This window comes from Diprion similis, chromosome 14 (assembly GCF_021155765.1).
Source record: "Diprion similis isolate iyDipSimi1 chromosome 14, iyDipSimi1.1, whole genome shotgun sequence".
Lineage (NCBI taxonomy): Eukaryota > Metazoa > Arthropoda > Insecta > Hymenoptera > Diprionidae > Diprion > Diprion similis.
This window is the reverse complement of record NC_060118.1, coordinates 7,797,784-7,822,883: the sequence shown is the minus strand read 5'-3', so window position 1 is coordinate 7,822,883 and position 25,100 is coordinate 7,797,784. Positions and strand designations below refer to the sequence as shown.

The window sequence follows — 25,100 nt, the reverse complement described above, 5'->3', positions numbered from 1 at the left end:
GAACTTCCAGCCTCGTAGAAACTTGCCATGCAGGCTACGAAGGGTGGAGTTGGGATGTTTTCCTTGCTCTGACGATGCATCATTTTCAAGACAATCAAACACCGGGTGACTCTCTTCTCCGAAAGACTCGGGATTACTCCGATTCACTCACTGACTCGGATTTTTCTCTGCACAAGTTCTGACTGCGTCGTATTTCAACGCGTCGTAGTCTAGGTCAGGAATTCCTATAAGTTTAGAATGTAGGATATTCCGAAAAAGAAATTTGCTTTTCAAAATGCGCATCAAAATTTTGGTAGAGCATCTCGAATATAATATTTCAGCCAAATATGAGCTCTTAATATTGATATTTAGAAGTACTTATTTTATTTTTTCTTCACTTTCAATTTAAATAATGGATAAAAAGAAATTAAGAAATTAGAAAAATAGTGATTTCTCGTAAACGGCTTGATTTATAAACTATTTAAATACAGATTCTTATGGCAAATTTCACGCGCTATAAAAAAGTACTGAAATAGAATTTTCCTAACTCTAATAGATTTAAAGATATTCGCCTATAAATATTGACTCATTTTCAATATCTAGAAACTGACTCCAATTTTTAGATTATATAGCAGATAATATAAAGATTCTTTACTGTTCGCAAGAACATGTCACAAAAGTTATCAAACGTCATGAATGATTTTTTTTTTCACGTTTTTTTTTCTTTACGAAATATAATAGACAAGATTTTCAATCAAACTATGAAATCCCATTGAATTTAAAAACAATATGTATAATCCTTAGCTTTTCTCTGATGCATGAAAGAAATAGTCAGATAATTCAAATCAAGAATTTATCTATTTTGTTTTCAAATTAAGGTAAGATCGCAAAACATCGATTCTGCGTCGTGAAATTAATATTTTCCTCATTCTTTCTTTATTCAAATATCATTGTAGCTGCGTATCATTAATAATAATACATTCTTACTACATGTAAAATATTAAAAATGTGTCAATATTCTGGTATCGGTGAAAAAAAAGTCTAAAGTCTAAAAAAATGGTAAAATTTATTTATTTATTTACTGCAAAAATAGCACATGTAATCAAATGGTCAAAATTCGTAATTTTCCATGGAAAAAAAAAAAAACATTTTCTGCTAATCTACTACGAAAACCCGAATGCCAATTTCTACCCGAACTATTAAAACACACCAAAAATTTTTTCTTGTTATAGTTTTTGTTTGTCCGCCATAATGAATCTACTGTTTTGAATTTTCTAATTTGAACTTCAGATTCGTAATCATTGACTCAAAAAATCGTGTAACATGAAGATCTATCTATCAAAATAAAATGACTTTTTGAATCTACAACCGCCATATTGTATCTACCATTCAAATTTTCGAATACCGAGTACAGATTTCTAATCAGTGACCCCAAAAGCCCTTGAATGCAAAATTTCAAGTGAATCACCTATAAAGAAAGATTTATGCATGAAAGGATTAATTCGCGAGAGGTTATGGTTGACTGTCACTTGTCGACCGATAGATTCTAGGGAATTTCTTCTTGCCAGCAAAATTTTTGCATCCGTATCTAGGTATAATAATAGAGCGTTCGAATAGCTGTAAGAATACTACACGGTGGTTGGTGGGTGACGCTGTGACGTAAGATATACAGAGAAGGCCTAAATTATTAGCATACTTCGTGTCCCAGCATCCCTTGCGCAGTTTATGTCTTGCCGCGAAGTACATAGCAAGGATGGCAGTCTGGTTACGGGGGCGGGGGTGGGGGCGGGGGCGTCGCCTTGTATATAGATACGTACGGCCCGTCCCACTGAAAGAACAAACATACGAATAAGCCCTTTCTTCTCCATTCCCGAGGCTGAGAAATCCAATTTACTGTTTGTCACTCCGTGCCAGATATGTAGAATAAACGCTGACGATGAGCCCGGATATAATCTTCCGAGTCTTTTAAAGAGGATCTGCAAGACGAACTCGCAAGCCACCCTTATTCTCGAACTCATTTCGGTAACAACCCCCGATGAATTGGAATTGATTTGCGGAATTTAACCTTTTTTTTTTTTTTTTTTTTCTTAAGAAAAATTTATCATTATCACGCACAGAACTCGTACAAAATTACAACTTTTCGAAATTTATTTCAATAAACTACCCAAACTTTAATTTCAAATACTTTTCGACACGGTCTAAGATTCAGTTTTCAAAGATTTTTCACAATTTAATTTAACCAAAGTCTAACGTATTACACAGAGATTCACCAAGTTTTTGATTATTTTTAGCTGTTAAAATCTTTTGACTAGGGGGGGTAAAAAAATTGTCAAAAAACTGAGGCTTGTAATGAAGCTCGAAAAAAATTTTAAACGCTTTAAATTCCACTTCAAAGAAAATTATACAATTTTTTTTCTTATCGAAAGTGAGTCCGAACGCCCCCCTACAGATATATGTATACAGCTCTCTGCATTTAAATTCAATTTATAACATAAATATAATATATAAACCTTCACATTTTGCAACGAGTTGTCGTCCTTGTCGCGCATGCCGTGGATTTACGCTATGAAAACATTCGAGCGAAGGCGTAAATCTCTTCAAATATTGTTTTGCAGCTCTTCTCGTGCACGTTCTCGCGTTCCAGTCGCGTGTACAAAATGAGCGGGGTCATATAGGTATATGTTTGTTCAAAAACTCCCGGATCACGCACGCTCCTGTATATACATACCTATATATGTACAGTGGATTCTCTGTACTTACTCGGTGGAGAGAAAAAAAAATTCTAATCACGATTAGAATAGATTATTTAGCAAATTATATAAGAGACCGTTACAAAATTGTCGAAGGAACTGACTTTTTTCGTTTCAGATGAGCATGGTATTTGTTCTATGATCTTTCGATGAGTTTTGCCATCGCTATTATAAGCTGTGTAAGCGCGAAATTATGAACGTTTTAGGCCAAGCGAATTACTCTTCGAAATTTGAAAGCTGCCATTTCCGCCAAACTTTTAACCTCTTATTGGAAAGCTCCGTAGAGACGATGAGTTTATTTCGGATGATCCAACTTTGGTGGACAGACGAATTTCGTTCACCGTATCGATGTTCTGACATAACAAGACACTGAGTGATTTGATTGACTTATTCCGTTAGATCCGACCAATGAAATCAATTGGTGGCGAGAAAATTGATGTAAAGAGAAAGCGATGAAAATTTCTACACGACGAAGAAACGCCGATGTTCTTTCTTCAGTATCACAGTGACTATACCGAATGACGTCAGTCAATGAATTCGCAGAAACATGATGTAGCCAGCGTGTGAACAAGGCGAGCATTGGCCAGATTGTGCCTAACTATCGGCAGTCGCATAACCTGCAGTGAGCTATTTACTTAATATGCAATTAGTTGAAGGGACGAGTAACACGAGCCGCTGTTGCAGAGGTTGCAATTAGTCAGCTCGAAGCAGAACAGAACTGAGAGAGAGAAAGAGAGAGAGAGAGAGAGAGAGCTACAATATGTGGAGGAACTCGAAACGTCGTCGACTGCTGTAAGCAGTGAAGCATGGAGTCAAAATCCGCATACGACCTCGGTGTTGTTTGTTGCAGGTACCTACATACTGATGCAGTTCCCGATATTGTACGCTGAGCTCGTTACAACTTACAACGCGGTTTAAATATTGAGCAAAATGTATGTACACTTTATACTGCGGAGCATGGAGTTCAGAACTCGGCGCGCGTAATGTGTCGTCTACATCAGCCAACATGCCAACATATTCGTTCGGGGCCCCAATCCTTAGATACGACTGCGACCAGTCAGCAAAAGAGGGCATTGTGTCGCGTCAGCGTAACGTCAAGAACCGTAAAGCAAGACGCGGGCCTCTCCATCCCCCCTCTTATTCACTCCTCTGACTCCTCGTCGCCGTGCTCTCAGCGTACCAGGGACATCATGGTGGCCCAAGAGGATATTGGAGTAGGGTTGTTCGATCTTGTGTAAAAAATCGATCTCTGGATCGATTCGGAATCGGGTGTGTGAAAATCGATTCTACTAAAATCGAAGGGTTAAAGATCGATCTTTTCATATTACGTGTCCCAAAAAGCCAAATTCCAAACGAAGCGAGTGATCGAAACCTCAAACCGAGCGAGTAACCAAGATCCTAACCTCGATGTCTACTGTTTACTCTCTGCTCTAGTTATTCTTTCTTCTAAGCGTTCTCGCATTCTATTTTCAAGTGTCTCGGCATAATAAGATTTTTCATTTTGTTATTGCCTCGGAACCCAAACACCCGCAACCCAGAAGCAGGTAAAAGAATCGATTCTCTCGAATATCGAAGACTGAAGAATCGATACAAAAGATCGATTTTTCTCACCAAAAAGATCGTTTCTACTGAAGATCGATTCAGAATCGAACATCCCTGGATGGTGTGTCTTCGTATCCAGAGTTCTCAACTGCAGAACGATTGGACACCGGTCAAGACAGTTGAGAAGAACACGAACAACGAAACACCTCGATGAATAGTCCAAACTCCTTGCAGTCAATTCAGGAAAGTCTGAAAGCACTTTGCTGAGGTTATAGGAACTTGTAACTGAGTGCCATGGATATCTGGACATTTTGGCAGACCATAATTCACGTCAACACCGAGTATGATCGACATGCTTTACGGATCTGGAAAGCTATACACTGGAGGCTAACTACTAACTTGCAAATTGGCACTACAGGGTATTCGGTAAGCGAGTAAACAGAAAAGTGTAGGTATATACATGCGTAGGTAGAAGGTGCATGAGGTATGTGTACCTATATCGAACACAAATGTCTCGACGAGGTTTGCCACGGTGAACCAGAGGAGGGAGGAAGGCTGAGAGTGAGGAGGTGGGCGAGAAGGCAGGCAGGTTGATGGGTTTACCAGGGTTTATTGATTACGAATTCGAGCTTGTGTTTAGACGCCTGCTGCACGGTTGAAACCCGAGTCTCTCAAGTTTCAGGAGGCAACAGCCGGACCAAATCACAAATGTGCGCATGTATACAAGCGTCTGCGTAAAACGTGCGCGCGTTCTCGAACATCGCAGCTATGATGGCTAAGCTCGACGACATCCATTGCCGATGATGATCAGAATCACGGGAAGCTTCTCGTTGCCAGCGACTTTAATCCAAGGCTGAGGACAACGAAGGCTTAAGAGGTTATATACCTAGTCAGGATTTTTCGAAAAACGATTTTTGCAGATTTTATGTATAGAAAATTTCATGTCAATCCGACAAGTATATTCTCGAAGTTACGCGAACATTTGCAAAGACGCTCCGGAACGTTCGAAATTTCTCAAAACTATGTTTTCAATGTCAGTGAGCAGGATTTATCGGAAACGGTTGAACCGATCAGTCTCGAATTTTTACACAAACTTTATGGAGATATTTTTCAGTCCTTGATCGAAGGTATTTTTTGGTTTTTCATTTTCAATGATCCAGTCCAGAGATATCTTGCTTACCTCAATATGTATAAAAATTTTATATTAATGAATTGAAATATCGCCTTTACGGAAAACGATTTTTCAAAAATCGCTTTTCTCCGCTCCCTGACTGGCTGTAACCCCGTTGTGTACCACAAAGAACAAAATACTACCTCGAAAAAAATTTAATAGGATCGTTACGTCACTGGTACTAACGTAGCCAAAGTTGTATCGACATCTACCGTAAATAATTCTTTGCAACGGTTGACAATCCAATGAATCGATGATGGTGTGACGATCTTTGGACTCACGATGTAGAAAGAACGAGATATTTCTGTTTATTTTTATATCAAGAGAGACAACGAAATAGATGTACTGGAATTCTATCTCTTGCAATCATTTCAGAGTTCAGACTAACTGATGTTGAGGAACTGAATCTTACGAAAATTGCTTGTCCATCCATAAACCAGCTAAAGCGTCGTTCTTTGCCCATTTTTTGGTCAAGTGTTTTCTGACTTAGAAACGTGTAATGATGAGGAATGATATAAACGTTCTCTGAACACCGAAGTTAGTGTGAATGTAGTTACGCAGTATAAAATATGTGTAGCGTTAAAATTATCCAATATGCAGTACCAAATCTATACAAACAATTTTTGTATAATCGATTTCGAAACCGAGAATCAAAATTCAGCGTTAGATTGACAATCGGATTGTATAGTCTAGAGAAGTGGGAACTTGAATATTTCTTCATACCTAACAGTGCATAAAAATTAGCAGCACCAGAGTAACGCGAGAGGTATAGGAACGTGTAACATCTGTCCAAGCGAAGAGTATGAGGGTGAAAGAGAAACAGAGAAAGAGAGAGAGAGAGAGAGAGAGAGAATTTGTCAGGGTAGTAGAAGTGTGAGGGATGAATTTAATCCAGAGTTTCCTGGGCCTCGAGTAATGGGCCTGATCACAAGTAACAATTAGCAGAGCGACAATATCAGTAACTGCGTCGCTGCGTCAACCCCTCGTGACTGAATCTCGACGATTCTCCCCGAGCTGATTCAGGATTACGGGAGGGTGAAAGCATTGCGGAGCGGGAATCTCGGGCGAATCAAACTTCTCTCCCTTGTTCGGCAACCCCAGGCGACGTGGTCGAGCCTGGGGCGAGAGAGATGGAGCTAGAGAGGAGTGGAGAGGAGAGGAGAGGGGGACCCACCCACGGGTGGAGCCCTTCGGCTAGCACCCAACCTCGGCAGCCCTTAGCTCGGCACTTCACCCTGACGTTAAGTGTGACTGATCGGTGTACCGCTGTACGAATTCTCCTATCCAAAATGGCGCTTGGCGTCCCTGCGTAAACGGCCCCCGGGTGGGTCGTAGGTATGCCACCTCGAGGTGTGAGGTTTGGGGATGAAAATCCGGATCTTCAGTGGACCTACCGAGGACCCCTTTTCCCTCATGTCTGCAGGTCTCCACACCCAGTCTTCCAGGCGGGCACGATCAGTTATAAGCGACGAACGGCGTTCAAGAAGAGGGAATGGTGAAGGGTGAAGGGGGAGGGGGGAGAGGGAAGGGGTGGCGTCTTTTCTACCGTCGTCCGTTTCAACCAGATAAAACATTTTTCTAAACCAGTCGATTTCTAAATCCAGACATGGATTTTCACCGTAATTACTCTGGTGACTATTCTAGTTCCATAATTATAGAGTATAAAAAAAAAAAATAAAAAAGTCATTACACGTATTGACTTATAAGCGTACGAAAGCGGCAAAAGACGTCCAGCTTTCCTGATTGATTTTTTTTTTTTTTTTTTAGGCTTGAAAATTATCCGCACACGTAAGCTGAAAAATGTCTTGGCAAAATTTTTTAAACACGAAGATGTCTTTCGATTTCTAAATTTTTCAATTCGAAATCGTTTTTTTTTTTTTTTTTCCTTTTTATGCTAAAGAACAGCGGCAAACTGACGGGAAAGTGTTTGAATTGCTATTTTTTTTTTTTCTTTCGACGGTTCGTGTAGTACTTTTTTCAAAAAGACCGAAATCTTTCGAAACGACAATAATTTCAAGCTATTAAAAATCTAAGAAAATAATTCGCTCAATTATTTATCGACAATTCGTGCTTGAATACGATTCTGAAGATTGATGACTTTTCATAATTTACTCTAGAATATTGTTTTTTTTTTCTCGTTTCTATTCAAACTCAGGTAATTATAAACACCTAATTGCAAAAAAAAAAAAAAAAAAAAAAAAAAAATGGTACATCAATCAGCAAGGAGGAATAAAAGAGACGAACCGTGAAACCAAGAATCAATAAAAAATTCTTAGATTTTTAGTTTCGATATCTTTCATCATGAAGCGGCATTGAAGTTATCCGCATGTGAATCTAGCATAAATTAATCAAATAAATTTTATTTGGGTCCAAAATTATATTTGCTGGATACCAGAAAAAAAGGAAAAAAAGTCCCCCAACAACTTGCGAGAGAAAAAAAATACGATCGATGACATTTCCATGGAACCCGATTATTAACACCGTTACCACAAGCTCTGCAAGCTTTCTGCAAGCTCCGTTGAAATAAAAAAAACAACCCCCCCCCCTGAATTTATCACCCATAGGTATTATTCCGTCGAATCTCATGCCTAAAACAAATCAGCATCGATACGTTTTTATCGGGGGAAGCGTGCCGATGGCGAATTTCTATCTCAAACGTCAAGTTTTTGCTCCTTATTTTTTTTTTCTGCGATAACGCGAAACACGTAGATAGTCGAATACTTGCATATATATATATATATATATATATATATATATATATATACGACAGGTTTATTGGCGCAACGTGACGTATAAAAACACAAGACTGCGGAGATCAGTAATAATGGAGTTAGTTACGTCGGAGTTAATACTTTAAGAGGCTGAAAGAACTAAAGACTTTGCTGCAAATCTCAGTCTTTATCTCGGCTCTCTTGCGATTCCGTGCAAAAATGGATAATTCAATACGACCATGTTTTTCTCTCTGGCACGTTCTTTAGCAGCGTGATGTCACCTTCCTCTGATACCGACATCCCTCTCGAGGTGGAACTGATGTCTCAATTTACTGGCACGTGATACATTCTTGCAATATGGATCGTGGATCCATTATGGAATTGTATCAGGCAACTCGAAATTTTAAGTGAATTTCAAGGAATATAAGTGGAAGGGAAAGACGAGAAAGAATATGAGCATTGTGGAAGAGGATTACTCAGAGTTTTAACTTCCAGTTAATTAAACATCTTTATAAGGCGTATCGAGGAATACTTGAAATGAAAATGATTTTAACACTTTGAGTCATAGAGTGGTCATAAACATTCTCACCGCTTATTTTACATCAATTTTTTGTATATTTAGAGAAATTTGCAAAATATTTCTTTGCACATTCGATTTGAAATCGAATATAAAAATTCAAGATGGCGGATTCAATATGACGGGCGAAAATTTGAAATCTTATCGAATCCGGAGAAAAAACTCTGTCCAGGGATTTTTTTGAGGTTAGATTTTAAAAATTCAGTACAGCAAATCCAATCAACGACCTCGAAAAGCGCATTATAATTCGATCGAGTTTGAAATTAGACCCGCCATGTTGAATTTTTGAAATCCGATTTCAGATTCGCAATCAGCGATCCTAAAACTCATAAAATACTATCTAGTTATAAAATTTGACTAAAAAAAATAACGCGTGACTAAAAGGGTTAATAATTTTACTCTGCCTCGAGTTATTTTTCACATTTAGAAACGTTGAGAATCTCGAACAGCAGAATGTGTTTAAAAATATCCTGAGAATTAGTAACTCGATTTGAAAATCAAAAGGTGTTACTTTCACCCATTCCAAAAACAACAGACGAATTTTGCTTCCCTTGATTTCAGTTTAGATTCCATTTACTGAACATCGGCAAGAACTTCGTTCGCTGTGATGAAATAAGACGAAGAATGGAATAATCATTACTGAAGTCATGCGGTAATTTCCTTAACAACAGCCGCGCTAAATCACCGAGCGAGCTGTGCTTCACGCCAATTGAAAATTGCAAAATAGCACGATTATCGGAACGAGACAACTGACGGGTTTGTCGGTCAGACCAGGTGTGCCTTGATGGTTCGTAAAATATAAGGGAGTAGATATTTCACGCATTCTCAATGCGTCTCGGCCAGTCTTTACTGGTTATTATCACCTCCACGCTCCTGACCCCAACTGCCCTTTTCCCACATATACTCACCAATGGTGAACCTAATTACACCGGTACATAATACGTCAATCACTCGTATTAGCTCTCTCTCTCTCTCTCTCTCTCTCTCTCTTTGTAATTTTTTATTTTTTATTATTATATTTTTCACACTTGATATTATTTTCTTACATATCTATAATAATTTTTGCAATTCGTACTCTGCACAGTCCTCAGGGGATTCCAGGACGTAATAAACCGCATTTCTTTCTCTCTCTTTGATATTTTCGGTGAATTACCTGGACTATAATGGTCGGCAAGTCCTTAGTGTTTTGAATAAAGTAATCTGATCTAATCTGATAATTCACTTTACGTACGTTTTCATATTGAATAATGTTTATAATTGTATAATGTTAATTAAGTTCGTCACGGTAATATTTTGTTAACTTCCAATTGGTTTATCATTTGTGCGATTTTAATTGTGTGAAATTTTTTTTAACAAATTTGTATTATTTAACTTTTGATTTTTATAATTAGCTAACGACGCGTCGTACACAAAATTGATAAACATCGTTTTGTAGGAAATTGAACCATCTACAAAAAAGGTCTGTTGTCATTTTTTTATAAATCCACTCTTTCAAAAGTTATTTGAGATCAAAAATCAACAACCGACTGCTTACTCAACAACTGTATAAAGTAATCGGTAAAATCTGAAAAAAGTCTAGAAAAAATTGCACGAAATTTCCAATCCAATGTTGTAGTAAACGAAAGTGTCATTTTTGCAATACAACAGCGTGATAAGCATCGTTGTTCAATTTCTCTGTCAATTTCGCGTATTGAAAAATCTCCTATGACGTCAGAGCCTGATTCTCGACGCTATTTTATCGCCAATAACCTAAGTTCTTACTTTTAATGGAGGCAAATCGTTATTATTGGGGTTTCAAATTACTCATGTCACAGAATTTTTTTTTCTCGTTACGGTATAATTTTATAGACAAAAAAAAAAAAATAAGTTTCCGAAAGTTTCAGTTCAAAATTTGAATTTTGAAAGGTCGCTCATAGTTTTTTTTTTTTTCAATTTTTTGACGCATGTCTTTAGATCTTTTCGAGCGACCTTTTAATATTCATATTAAAATTTCATAAATTTTTTTTCTTCAATTTAGTAAGACAGAATCGATAACAATACACCACGACATGAATTGAAAATCAAACAAAATACTAAAAATATATAATTTATTGATTTCATTTTTTGACGATTTTTGAAATTTCAAAAAATTTGGCCTCTCAAATTTTTTTTTTTGAGCTGTCCTTTGAAGTGGACTCTTAAAACATCAAAAGCTAAAATTTTGTCACACGAGACTCGAAAAAAAAAAAAAAAAAAAAAAAAACAGTCTGTTTTTTTGCGCCACCCTAATATATATACATTTTTTTTTCTTTTTTTAACCACGAAACGGAGGGGATTTATTGGCGTGAAGAAAAGCGAATCGTCGTCGGCTGAGTTTTGAAGTCAGGTTGTGACTCGCGACTTCGGAACTCGGAGGGATTCGATCCGCCACTAAATCGGCAAGCCTTACACCTTGAGGAGAGCGATTCTACCTGCGGGTCTAGACTGCGAAAAGGTTATACATATACTATACATATATTGCACTGCATGTATGGCGCATTCGCGAGTCGTTGAAACGGGCAAAAAGCGTTGTACAAAAATATTACAGGCTGCATGTATTCCTGGGAGTGACGAAGATTTTTTCCCTTCTATCGATCTCGCTCCTTTGTTTTTTTTTTTATCATCTGGTTTAAAAAAAAAAAATTTTTCATCTTATTGCATATTTTTTACTTTTTTTTCAAATACTTTTTTACGGATTCGATGTCGTTTCTGCTTAATGAATAAATTAAAATAAATAAATTATGAGCTTATGGGGTCGCTGAGTACGAAACTAAAATTGAATTTGAAAAATTCAAGATGGTGGATCCGATATGGCTTACAAAATTTTCAAATTAGATTGGGTCGTTGATCACGAATCTGATTTTTTTTAGATTTTTCGGAACAACAGGGTTTCAGAGTTGCAGATTTTTTTTTTAAATCTGAAAAAAATTTCACAAAAATTTTACGACCAATGGACAAAAGTCGTGAGTTTAGTGTTCTGATTAGGTGACCAAAAGAATATATAAAAAAAAATTTGCACCCAAATCCCCGTGAACGACAGACTGTTCTAAGTTTAGTCGTAAAATTTTTGTACATTTTTTTCAGACTCAAAAAAAAATAGTCGTGTCTTTTTTCTCGGTTAAGAAAAAAAAAAAAAAATCGTAACTCGTCAACGGTTGTTCCGAAAAAAATCTGAACAAAATTCAGAAAAATTTTTCACAGCAAGGACGACAACGAAAAAAAAAAAAAAAAAAACAAATCATCAGTACATTTAATTTTAATTCTATTCGTCGTTTAAATATTTTTTTCAATTCTTTGACTTCCATTTCTTACAAGTTCCTTGACTTGATTTTTCGGGGTTGAAAATTTTCTGCAAGTCTGAAATTCGCTAATCTCGCGCGCGCGCGGTTAATTAATCGCTGCGACAATAATATTTTCACGTGGTGGACAACCTTGGACTCGGGGGCAGAGGGGAGGGGGGGAGGGGGGAGGGGGGGGGGGATATATAATATCGAGGTGTTAACAATAAGATTATACACATGTTTTGCTGACGATGCGAGAGTTTTATTACCAGCGGCAGAACGAAAGCGAAAAACTCACTCTTCGCTATCCGCATCCGTTTTTAGTCACGTTTTTATATTTTGGCATGTAGACATGCGCGACGTACATGCACAGTAATTATACACATTCAACCGCGTTAAAAACATTTCGTACCTACGTGATGTACGCATAATTACACACACACACACACACACACACACACACACTTGGCAAAATCGTGCATTGTTTTAGGTTATCCGTGAAAATATATTTTTTTTTCAAGAATTATACCCGCAAGATCCTGCGTATAGTTCCGCATTATTAGTCTACTAATACTTTACGGATTTACTTGATTTTTATGTTATATATACATATATCTGTAGTAATAAAAAATATATGGGACGTTCCACGGCAAATTGGACGGTTTGAAAAATTTTGAGTTTTGATTTCCTTAATTTTTCCGATTACTTTTTAGTGAGATTTTCAAAACAATCGAGAAAGATAAACTGACTTTCGAAAAAACGATTCAATATTTCAAACTCAAAAAATCTTGATCAAAAATACTTTGAATATTTTTGTTGTTTTTTTGTTTCTGCAAAGGTAATCCGAAAACAAAGTGTTTGAAAAAAAAAATAAATAAATAAAAAACAACACTTAAACTTGGACCGTTATTGAGAAAGTTATGAACAAAAAAATGGGGAAAAAAAAACTTTTTTCGATACGTGCTCTTTTGAGGGGTACTAAAAAATATCAAAAAATTAAGGTAATCAGAAATATAAAAATTTTCAAACCGTCCGATCTGGCGTGGAAAATCCCATATATATATATATATATATATATATATATATATACATATTATAACGACAAGTGTGTGTACGGGAAACGAATTTTAAACTTCCCGCGTTAAATTCAATTCTTCAACCTAATCTACCTAATTCAACCGAAGCGTGTTGAAAATAAATTTTGAAATTTTTCAATTGTAACTGTTCTCTTTTCTTTTTTTCTCGTTTTCTCTTTCTTTTAAATTCTCTATATAATTCAGGTACTTACGTTTCATTATTCAACTCTGTTTGCGTGCAATATTATACGTGTGTGTTCGAATGAATCTTCGACAGCCTCAGTGGTGAAATCACGATATTCTTTAAACTGATATTCTTTCATTGTTTTCTCACCCTCCGAAGCCAAATCCCTCCCCCCCCGCCCCCACCCCTCACGTCACATACCGAGTCATCTAATATGCATCGACACTCTCGTACCTATTTTTACGAAAAATTACATTGTTTTTTAATTTATTAATTTATTTATTTATTCTATTTTCTTGCTGTTTTTTTATTTTATTTTACAACAGTTTCTTTCTTCTTCTTTTTCTTTTTTTTTTTGTATCTTTTTTCCAATTATCCGTCGCACCGTCACTGCTTTGTAAACTCTGAGACTGGAAATTCCTCCGGTTTGTGCGGCACGAGACGATGTTAATGTAAAATGATATTTTTATTAAAATCGATTATCGCGCGGAAATCGAATGATCGCCGCATCGACGAGGACGGAATTCGCTCAGGACGATCTTGAGCAAAACTAAAGAGACTTGTGCACCCACTTCTTTGGTCTTGGCTCGAGGCCTCTGGGGGTGTCACGTATCTCCCCACTCCATCACCTCCTCTCTCTCTCTCTCTCTCTTTCTCTCTTTCTTGCTGCCACTCATTTCTCTCATTCATGTGTGTTTCCGTGTATTTTATACGTCTTTATACACATACATATATAGTGAGAGTGTGCTTTGGTTACAGTTGTATGTATGTATATATATATATATATATATATATATATATATACACACTAGTTCTGCTGCACCTTTTAGCGGGGTGAATGCATCATGCGTGAATGCATTGGTAGGGTAAAAAAATTCTATCGCAATTTTTTTTTATACCGGATAAAAAAGAATTCCATGCGAAACCGAGTAACCGAGTCTGAAACTTGCGTTTCTGATGTTTTTTTAGAAAAAAATTTTTTGCCAACAAATTGTACCAACTCTGATACATTTGTCATGAATTTTTTCAGATTTTCTTACTCAACTGCTCAATTGTGTTTATAAATATTTGAGGCGATTTTGAAAAGGGAATTTTTAGGAAAAATTCTGAAAAGATTCTCGGAAACTGTTTTTTTTTTTTTTTTTTTTTTTTTATATTCCAAGGATCTTGAGACCCGTCCTATATAAGGGGGCGATATTTGTTTTTTTTTTCATTTCTATTCGGCACTTTCAAAATTCCCGAAAAATTCTCAAAACTTAGATTTTTCACTTAATACGAAATTTTTGGACTGCGTATATTGTTTTTTTTTTGCCACGTTCAACTTTATAATGAAACCGGTCTAGAAATGTCGTAAGTGAAAAATAGAAGCTTTGAGAATTTTTGGGGAATTTTCGGAGCGTTCAAACAAAGTTTTCAGTAATCAAAATAATTAAAAGTTCTAAAAAAAATTTAAGAAAACTCGACCCGTTATGGGCTTGGTCTTGAAATGTTTGGAGAAGAAACGAAAATTTTTGAGAGTTTTTTGAAAATTGAAAAAAAAAATTTCTCAACATCAGTCTAAATATTTGTAAATAATTAACTAGATGAATAAGAACTTGAAAAAAAAAATCAGGATACTGTTTTAGAGTTATGACAATTGAGTAAAAAATTTTTGAATAAAATCAAAGATGAGCATAAAATTTCATTCGCATGCTTGTAGAATTTATCGATTTTTTTATTATTCCGAACGTAAACGTGGAAATGATTTAATTCAATTTTATTCACAACAAATCGTCGAGAATCGGTGATTTTAGATATAATGTTTTTCTTATTAATTTTATTACGATAACTAATTAAAAATGTAAAAACAGAAAATATCCGAATTACGAAGGAAAGTTTAGGTGTTGATACAATTCGTTTCAAATCGCTTAGAAATCGTTAAAAATTGATGATATTATTCGCAAGATTGTTTTGTACAAGTTTACAGCAATATGGAATTGACTACTGCAAAAAAGAAAAAAAAAAAAACACGGTGTAATTTTATAGACAAAAAAAAATAAGTTTTCGAAAGTTTCAGTTTAAAATTTCAATTTTGAAATTTTAAAAGGTCGCTCATAATTTTTTTTCAATTTTTTGGTGCATTTCTTTAGATATTTTCGAGCGACCTTTTAATATTCATTTTAAAATTTCATACATTTTTTTTCTCTAATTTAGTAAGAAAGAATCGATCAAAATACACCACGACATGAATTAAAAATTAAACAAAATACTGAAAATATAATTTTTTTAATTTAATTTTTTGACGATTTTTGACATTTTTTAAAATTTGGAGCGATCTCTCAAAATTTATTTTTTGATCTGTCCTTTGGAGTGGGCTCTTAAAACATCAAAAACTAACATTTTGTCACTGGAGACTCGAAAAAAAAAAAAAAATAGACGGTTTTTTGCGCCACCCTAATATATATAAAAACAATCACGGAAATCGGAAAGATCGAAAAATTTTATTTTCGAATCGATAAAGTAGTTCATAATCGGTTTTCATTTCAGACCTGCAAAAGTGAATTCGAAATTTTCAGTTTTCGCTGGTTTTCTCCGTCTTCTTCAAGTTATATACATTTGTGTAGTTATTCACACGAGTCAACATTCCAGTTAGCATATTATATATATGTATATATATTGTATGTATATATGTATACATATATACTAACTAGGCTTATAATATCTGACGCGGGAAGTTTCGTTTGTACGAAATATCGAATTTCGTGTTTCTACACATGTCGAAACGTTTAGCAGTCCCTTGGTTTATGGTATAATGCATAACCCAAAGAAACAGAAAGAGAGAGAAAGATAAACGAGAAAAAATGCGTTACAGCTGGTCGGTCAGTTTTAAAGATCTACGAAAATCCGCATCCCTTTTTCTCTTCTCTCTTTCTTCCTCTCTCTTTATTTACGAATTCAAAAACCTTGGTAAAATAAACTGTATAGGTATACAAACCGATTTTATCCAAGATTTTATCGCGATTATCGCTACCACAGAATGCAAAAGAAAAAAAAAAAATTATAATTCACTTCCAGTGATAAAATATTGATTTTGATTCAGTAATGAGATTTGTTTATTAATTAATTTTTTTTTCATCTTCCTTTTGTTCTTCAAATTTTTTCATCTTCCGTCTAGAAACTATCGGAAAGCAAATTGAATTTCATTTTCATTCGATATATTTATTATAAGAATTGAGTAAAAATAATCGATTATATTTTCCCAATTAATCGATGATTTTTCAAACTCGATTAATCGACCTTTTTCCTTACGAACAGTCGAAGAAAACTAGAAACAAAAAGAAATAAAAAAAAGGTGTAGAATTTTTTTTTTCTTCTAACTCTAACCGTGACCTAAGATGTGAAAAATTTGACGTTGCTCTATATTACGTTCAACGCGAGGTATGAGGTACAAAGCATTCCATTGTGCCGATTGCGCCGGCGTGTTGTTATGGGTTTAAATATATAGTGAGAGGCGCGTATATGGAGACGAAATTTAATGTAGGTACATACCTACATATAAATTTATATCCATGAAAGTGCGTCGTCGAGAATCTGTTACGCTATATATATATCTACCGTGTGTCCCTGAGGAAAGTGCACACTTCATGCACAAAATGTCCCTAGAAGCCGACCGTTATAGCTGTCTGTGAGAAAATGTTCCTAGAAAAGAGTCCCACAGCTAACGGTGAGCTCCTAGGGACATTTTCTTTGATTAGCCAACGCAATACCAATTGCAACTGTCAGAAAATGTCCCTAGAAAAATGTCCTAGATCTAACGGTGAGCTCCTAGGGACATTTTCTTTGATTAGCCAACGCAATACCAATTGCAACTGTTAGAAAATGTCCCTAGAAAAATGTCCTAGATCTAACGGTGAGCTCCTAGGGACATTTTCTTTGATTAGCCAACGCAATACCAATCGCGACTATCAGAAATGTCCCTAGAAGCCCACCGTTAGCTCTGGGACATTTTCCTAGGGACATTTTCTGTATAAGGTGCGCAATTTCTTCATGGACACACGGTATATAAATACATGTTAGTACGACTGACGGTTCGTGTTTAACTTCAACGTTGTATGCATATATGTATATACAAATATCAAACCGATATATATATAATATAAAATTTATGCCCAACTTATCTCGAAAAGGATTTGTAGGTATGAAATTTATGCTTTCCTGTGTTTGTTGTTATTAATTTCTTGCCCATTCATCGCAGCTACGCACACCGAGTTTAGGTACGCGTCGCATTGGATCACTGAATTCAGAGACTAATTTATTGCCGTCGACATAGCCGTGATTTATTTTAATTTACACTCTCTCGTTTCTTATTTCATTTATTGTAAAATAAAAAAAATTTTCGAGCAAAGTTATACTGCAATTATCGGACATATCGTTTGTCATTCGATCCATGGATCTGGTAATGAGATGGCAAAAACTGGTTTTGTAAAAAAAAAACAAAATAAGTAGAAAGTGAATTTTTCAAATCACGAAAAAAATCTGCAAAAACTATCTATATATATATATATAAATTTATATGCGTGACCAGAGTTTGCTAAAGAATTCGATAAGTATCTGCCCGGGGTCCAGGCGACAAGATTTTGGTGATTCTACCAAATAAACGATTTTTAGTCAAGATTAAGTATAAATAAAACAAAAAGAAGTATAAGAAAAAAAAATACGAGTTTTAACCTCGAGCATTTTTCAATTAACAAATCAAGCATTTAACCTAATGCTGTATTATAATTATCGAACAGATCATTGTTTCTTTTTCTTTTTTCCTATTATCCTCTTTCGCTGTCCATTAAGTTTTACTTTTCTTAAAAGTTGGTATACGAGAAATAGAAAGAAAAAAAAAACACACACACACACACACACGCACACGCACACACACAACTCATTCCGCCGTATTTGATTGTCAATATATTCGACGTAGGTATATATTATGTTAAATAAATATCGTTTATAATAATTCAACTTCGCGAGGTTATACACGTTTATAGTAGGTAAGAATGTACTTTGTGTATTTATGTGACGCTTGAACCACGAGGAACAAAAATTAACGTTAATAAATTTTTGGAAAACAAATCTAGGTTCGCGTCTATTTCTATCCTTCGGCGCACATAACATATGGACTATATACATATATATACATATATATAAATATATAAATATCGTTTCAGGTGAGGCTTTTCCACGTTTGTCGAATAACGATAACAACAATAATAATAATAATGAAAATAATAATAATAATAATAATTGGCCATGGTTAATGAACACGGTACTTACATATATAATGCATAATATATGCATGTGTAGGATATCTAATGTATATAAATGTGTATGTGTATGGTATGGGGCAGGTAGCTTCTTGGAGTTTGAGTAGGTACTAACCGAACGTTCTCCTCTACTCCTGCAGGCTGCAGGTCTTACCCTGAATTGCCTAAGAACTGTTTACGCACGTGCCAGGATGTTGTAAGCCATGGACCGGCCGTTGGGTTCATTCAATTATTGCTATTGCCATTACAAACTCACTATTATTAGCTATACCTACCTACCGACCCTAGACCATTACCCATATGCACACTCATTCTTCAATTACGACTCTCCGCGAGCTATATATATATATATGTACTATATATGTTGCATATATCTGTATACGTGAATTAACACATTCATCTCTCTACGGTATAAAATCGTTAATTTATGCGCAATACCGAGGTTCTTATATTCTTTATGTATAAATATATATGTATATATATATATATATACATACACATAACCTCAAAAGTTTCACGGTTAGTCTCACTATGCGATTGATCGATTAATCGGCAGCCTCGATTAATCGTTTTTTCGATTAATCGATTAATCAGAGTTGCTTCATAATAATTCTGGAGATATATTTCGATTAATCGAGACCGTCGAACACTCGGTTAATCGATTAATCGCACAACACTGTTAACTATGTTTTGTTATTTGAAGATTCTATAAGGTTTAGATTATTTCAGAGTTATTTCTTTCGATTTTTAACCTGATACTAAATTTCTTTTTTTTTTTCTTTTCACCGTAACCTGGAACAGTTATAGTTACAAAATATTGTAAATTATAGTGATTACATTCCTTCGTTGTTTGAAACTCGAGTGTATGAACGTTGAAAAAAATTCCAGTAAGTGGTTTTTTAATCCGTGTAACGGTATTGATGAATATTTCAACTGTTTTTTTTTTTTTTTTCAAATTCTAATCAAGTTTTTTTCTCAACTCAGTTTGTATAATAATTGGTACAATTCACGGAACGTCATATTATTATACCATAATGCATTTTAATTTTGGTAAACAATCAAAAGAGAAATTTGAATTTAGCTATTCTTTAAATAAAAAAATATATAAAATTTAAGCCCTCGATTTTTCAAATTTCGTTTTTATTCCGTGTCAGGCTGCGATCCCTTTACATCGTAATGATAAGTGTAGTGCGCACCTGTTAGTATAACCTAAAATTCGAAACTGCTGGAGGTATTAATTATATCCTAAGTAAAAGAAAAAAAAAAAAAAAAAAAAAAAAAAAACCTGCAACAACGAGTTAAATTCCGAGCCGTTGAAACCGCGTTCGAAAATAAAATTAAAACCCTGGAGTAAAGAGAGGTTTGAAATACGGTCGTGGAGTCTTGACTAACCGTCGGTATAAGGTGTGTATAGGTTATAGACCGGCTGTCTTTAGGAACACGTAAAAAAAGATTGAAAATACGCAACATCTTAATCCCGGGATGGAGACTTAACCCCGTGCATGACGATGGAAAACAAGAAAAACTAGAACAAACACACAGTCATATATTTGGAAGAGGATTTTTGCCGCCCCTCGATCTCTTCGAGAAAACAGGGCGTTAATTTCGTAAAACAGAAACTACAGCTTTCCGACTGTGAAGTCTACTTCACCAAGAACCAGACGAGTCTCAACAGCTGCACCGACGCCCAGTACATATAACTTAAACTTTCCGGGGTCTTAGGGTTCCAAATAAAACTACTGCAGGAGGAATATCATTCAAGGGCGCGTCCCCGGCTCGCCAGGACACGAAAGGATCACGTCCTCTACGTCTTAGGGAGACGGTAAACGACTTCAGGAAACCGCAGCCTCCTTCCGCTCGTCTAGAAGTCGCAGATTCTTGCTTCTCTCCCCTCTTCCGAATTGCTTGGACTGATGATCATGTTCGTGACAGTTGCCGAAAATCAACAAGTCTTCATCCAAAGATATATCAGGAACCAGTTTAGTCCATTCGGACTGATTTCAAGAAAAATGAAAACTTAACTTTCTCTTTAGACTGATGATTCTTCATCTTCTTGGACTTGTGCTGGTTTTCAAAGTACTTACTCGAATGCCACAACAATAGTATAGCTGTCTTGTTTTAGATGAAAAAATGGACTGCAGCTGTATTCACTAGGGTGTTTCAAAAAAAGACGAATTTTGTTTTTTCTTATTGTGTTCAAAAATTGATAGTATACCTAAAACCAAAAATTTTGGCGCCAATATGAGCTCTTAATATCAATAGTAAGGTTTGCCTCTATCCATTTCTTTATTTTCTATTTAAATAATGGGGGAAAATTTTTCTTTTATTTTTGAATTTTTATTACTTTGGAACGGTTCATCGTAACAACAATCTGAAAAAAGAGATTTGTAGGAAATTTCACGTTCTACAAAAAACATGTGAAAATCAAAGTTCCTCAGATGAACCGTTTCAAAGATATCAGCGATCAAAAATAACACTAATCAAAAATTTCAAATATTTTCCAATAAAACTATAAAAAAAATATCATATGCCATATTTATATTATTTTTTATGTAAAATTACTTTAATTCTGTTAACCTGAGACTGTGAACTAATATAATAATAATATAAATATGGCATATGATATTTTTTTATAGTTTTATTGGAAAATATTTGAAATCATTGATTAGTGTTATCTTTGATCGCTGATATCTTTAAAACGGTTGATCTGAGGAACTTTGATCTTCAGACATTTTTTGTAGAACGTGAAATTTTCTACAAATCTCTTTTTTCAGATTGTTGTTACGATGAACCGTTCCAAAGTAATAAAAATTCAAAAATAAAAGAAAAATTTTCCCCCGTTATTTAAATAGAAAATAAAGAAATGGATAGAGGCAAACCTTACTATTGATATTAAGAGCTCATATTGGCGCCAAAATTTTTGGGGTTAGGTATACTATTAATTTTTGAACACCATAAGAAAAAAAAATTCTTCTTTTTTCGAAACACCCTAGTATTCACCCTGGACCCATCACGTCTTTTCACGAAGCTTTCATATTCACATTGATCACCGTCATTGTTTAATGCCATTAAACAATTAATGACTCAATTTTCTGCCACATACTCTGAAGTCAGGACAATCACTGCCCGAATTGACTATTTTTTCCCACTATTTAGTTGCCTGAAAAGACGATGAGGTGTTGGGAGGAAGGTGTTGAGCATGATTTCACAAAGCTTTCACGTTAGAGACCATATTTTCGATTTAATAACTGCCAGATTGGTGGTTCAATTTTGTACCACACGTGATCAGAAATCAGGACAACTATACTGTCTAATATAGTATTTCATCGCACTATGAATCTGCTCCTAGAGATGAAGAAGGGAATAATCGTTGAAGATGATTCGTAATATCATCCATAGCGAAAAGAGTGTTGATATTCAAAACTCGACATCCGATCTAAAAAAAAACAAAAAAAAACAAAAAAAAAAAAAAAAAACTTTCATAATAGCTATTTCAGACCTACCACGTTGCGGAAGAAGATACATGCGGGCGTGTTACGGGTTTTGGCGACGCGACGGGTTACTGATGATTATGGTGCCATTCGCTATTCACTCGACACAAACAGGTATAAGGTAGGTACTACGTCAGCTATGCAGAACTAGACAATCGGCCAGCATGCTACTATGGTTCCACTGTTGCACATATCGTGTAACTACTCAAGCACGGTAATATTGCAGGTGTGAGAAATCTTTCTCACGTTCAAACGTGATCATTGAAACACCGCGATCGGAGCTATAAACGCAATAAATCTAAAGACTGGATGCACCAAAGCAACTTTGGAACCATTTTTGCAGTTTTTTACTCTAGTTTACAGTGCAAACAACAAATTTCGCTTTTGATGATTTTACCATTTTTGTAAACTCAAAAAAAACAAAAAAAAAAAAACCGGCAAATTACCAATGATTCGCAAGAAACCGTCGACTAAGCGATCGCCTCGGTAATTTTCCACATCGAAATACCTCGTTCGTCCGCTTTCTGAATACGAATTAGTGGCTAACATGCCTCTGCCATTAAGCTAGATAATCGATTGGACCGTCTAAATCAGAAGTTGGAAGGAGAGAAAAAGACATTTACTAAAATCTTCAGCAGTAGGTATATATACGTTATTTGCGCTGTTGATCGTGAACGCACGAATTAAACAACAGCCATATTGTCTAGCAGAAATGAATCTGGACAGATTCGAATACCACAAGCTTAGATTATGGAGCTTTTTTTATTCTTTTTTGAACTTTTGAAGCAGAATATTCAAGTCATCTTTAATAAACGGATCATACTAGGTACTCGTGTATCCGAAAAAAGGGTCGCTGTTTAACATGGTGTCCAGTGGTCCTGGAAATGTCCTTGAATCTGTCTTGTCCTTAAAAAATCCTGTAAATTATCCATTAATTTTTCTAGTGTCCTGGAAATATTCTATATTCTTAATATCTCTGAATGACTTGGAAATGTCCATGAATTTATTACGGATGTTTTACTGGACACCATGGATGCCCAATTAATTCGAATGCAGGACTTGTACAGATGATTTTGGAGCGTCGATACAAGTCTAAGGTCACAATCGATGATGATTGATTAGAGGTTGCAGGTTGCAGATCGACGGTCATTGTCGATGGAATTGGTGATGGATTCCAATTGTATATCCTACTGGAAAAAGTATAACGTAGGTGGAGTCCTGCGGCAACCGCATCGCTTGAGAGTGTGTGGACAGACTTAGTTAGCGGAAAAAGGAACCAATGAAAAAATAAACATGACACCGGAGTCGTGTAACACTCGTTTGCTCTCTCCTTTGTTGTAGGTAGGTAGGTAGGTAGGTTGGTAGGTAGGTAGGTAGGTAGGTAGGTAGGTACTCGCTGCTCGACCAGCAGTCTGCGCATTTTTTTCCGGCTTTGACATACAATAGTCGTGAAAAAACTTTACGTTGGGATTGAATATTATCCGGGAATCGATTGGGTGGAGGTCGCTCCACATTTTTTAAAACGTCAAAAATCGATTTTTTTTTTTTTTTAATCTTTCTCGTTACGGTATAATTTTATAGACAAAAAAAAAAAAAAAAAAAATAAGTTTCCGAAAGTTTCAGTTCAAAATTTGAATTTTGAAAGGTCGCTCATAATTTTTTTCAATTTTTTGGTTCATTTCTTTAGTACTTTTCGAGCGACCTACTAATATTCATATCAAAATTTCATAAAATTTTTTTCTTTGATTTAGTAAAAAAGAATCGATACAACAATACACCACGACATGAATTATAAATCAAACAAAATACTGAAAATATAATTTTTGTCATTTAATTTTTTGACAATTTTTGACATTTTTTAAAATTTGAAGCGACCTCTTAAAATTTTTTTTTTTTTTGAGCTGTCCTTTGAAGTGGGCTTTTAAAACATCAAAAACTAACATTTTGTCACACGAGACTCAAAAATAAAAAAAAAAAAAATAGTCGGTTTTTTTGCGCCACCCTAACCTACATCCATATTCCAATAGAATAAAAAATCGATTAATATTCTGTCGATACATAATATATAATATATAATATATATTTATATTAAAAAATGCAGCGTGCAATGTGAGGACACAAGCAGTTTTTAGAATCGATAGAATTCCCACGACTTGAGGTCATCTGTCTTTTGATCAACGAATGGAGGGATGTGTATTGATTTAAGATATCTTCTTGCAGATAACTCGCACCTCAGATTTATCGACAGATTATTACATTCGATCGACGCTTATTGTGCACTCGTGACGATATACGGGACGCAACGATTCTGCAGGTCGTGAATATTCTTGTTGCAAGTATTTCGTAACAAGGATGAGAAGAAAATTTTTATTCTCAAAGGACTCGGTAGAAAATATATATAATTGAATGGAAGTAAACTTAAAAAATTTGAAGGCACGAGAAATTTTTTTCAACACTATCTGACCAGCGCATAAATTTTTCTAACAACTTAAAATATATGAATAATAAATATCAATATAAATAAAACATTCCTTTTGTATTATAGTTTCGAAAAACATTAATTTTCTTTTCTTCACATCACATAATCAATGTCTATAAAATCGTATCTACGAATTACAGAATTTTATTTTCCAAATAGGATAATATGCGTAAATAAATTCCTTAAAAAATTAAAAAAACTAATTTACACGATCATAAATTAATTAAATAAAATCTGATACAACTTTAACACATTTCCGTTGGATTCTTCTCGTATAAAATATCTAGCAATATGATATATTATCGAATATAATATTGCTCAGCAGCTGCGGTGAAGCAGCTTTTGGGCTTTGCAGAGCTCGATGAAGAATTATGTTGTTATAGGAAGAGAGTTGTAGGCACAGCATGTTTATAGGTGTTGAGTATACCTATACAGTGCAATGCAAACTACACAATACGTACCCATATTTGTTTAGTTTAGGCCGTTAATTGTCGCGTGTTTTACGTCTCGGAGCAACAAGATGTGATCAACATGCGAAGATTGTGCG

General features: G+C 35.1%; 1 protein-coding gene across 2 annotated transcripts in view; it reads right to left on the bottom strand.

Annotated features, from left to right (window-relative positions):
- The window catches only part of LOC124414855 (protein single-minded), a 35,956-nt gene extending 22,508 nt beyond the window's left edge, over nt 1–13,448 (bottom strand). The window contains exon 1 of one of the 2 annotated variants that reach the window (XM_046895953.1): nt 13,318–13,448. In XM_046895953.1, coding sequence (XP_046751909.1) covers nt 13,318–13,324 — 7 coding nt within the window. In that variant the 5' untranslated portion in view covers nt 13,325–13,448. Of the gene's footprint in view, nt 1–9,580; nt 9,624–13,317 lie in introns of those variants that run through there. The other variant, XM_046895954.1, reaches the window with a different exon arrangement.
- Between the last annotated feature and the right edge of the window lie 11,652 nt (nt 13,449–25,100).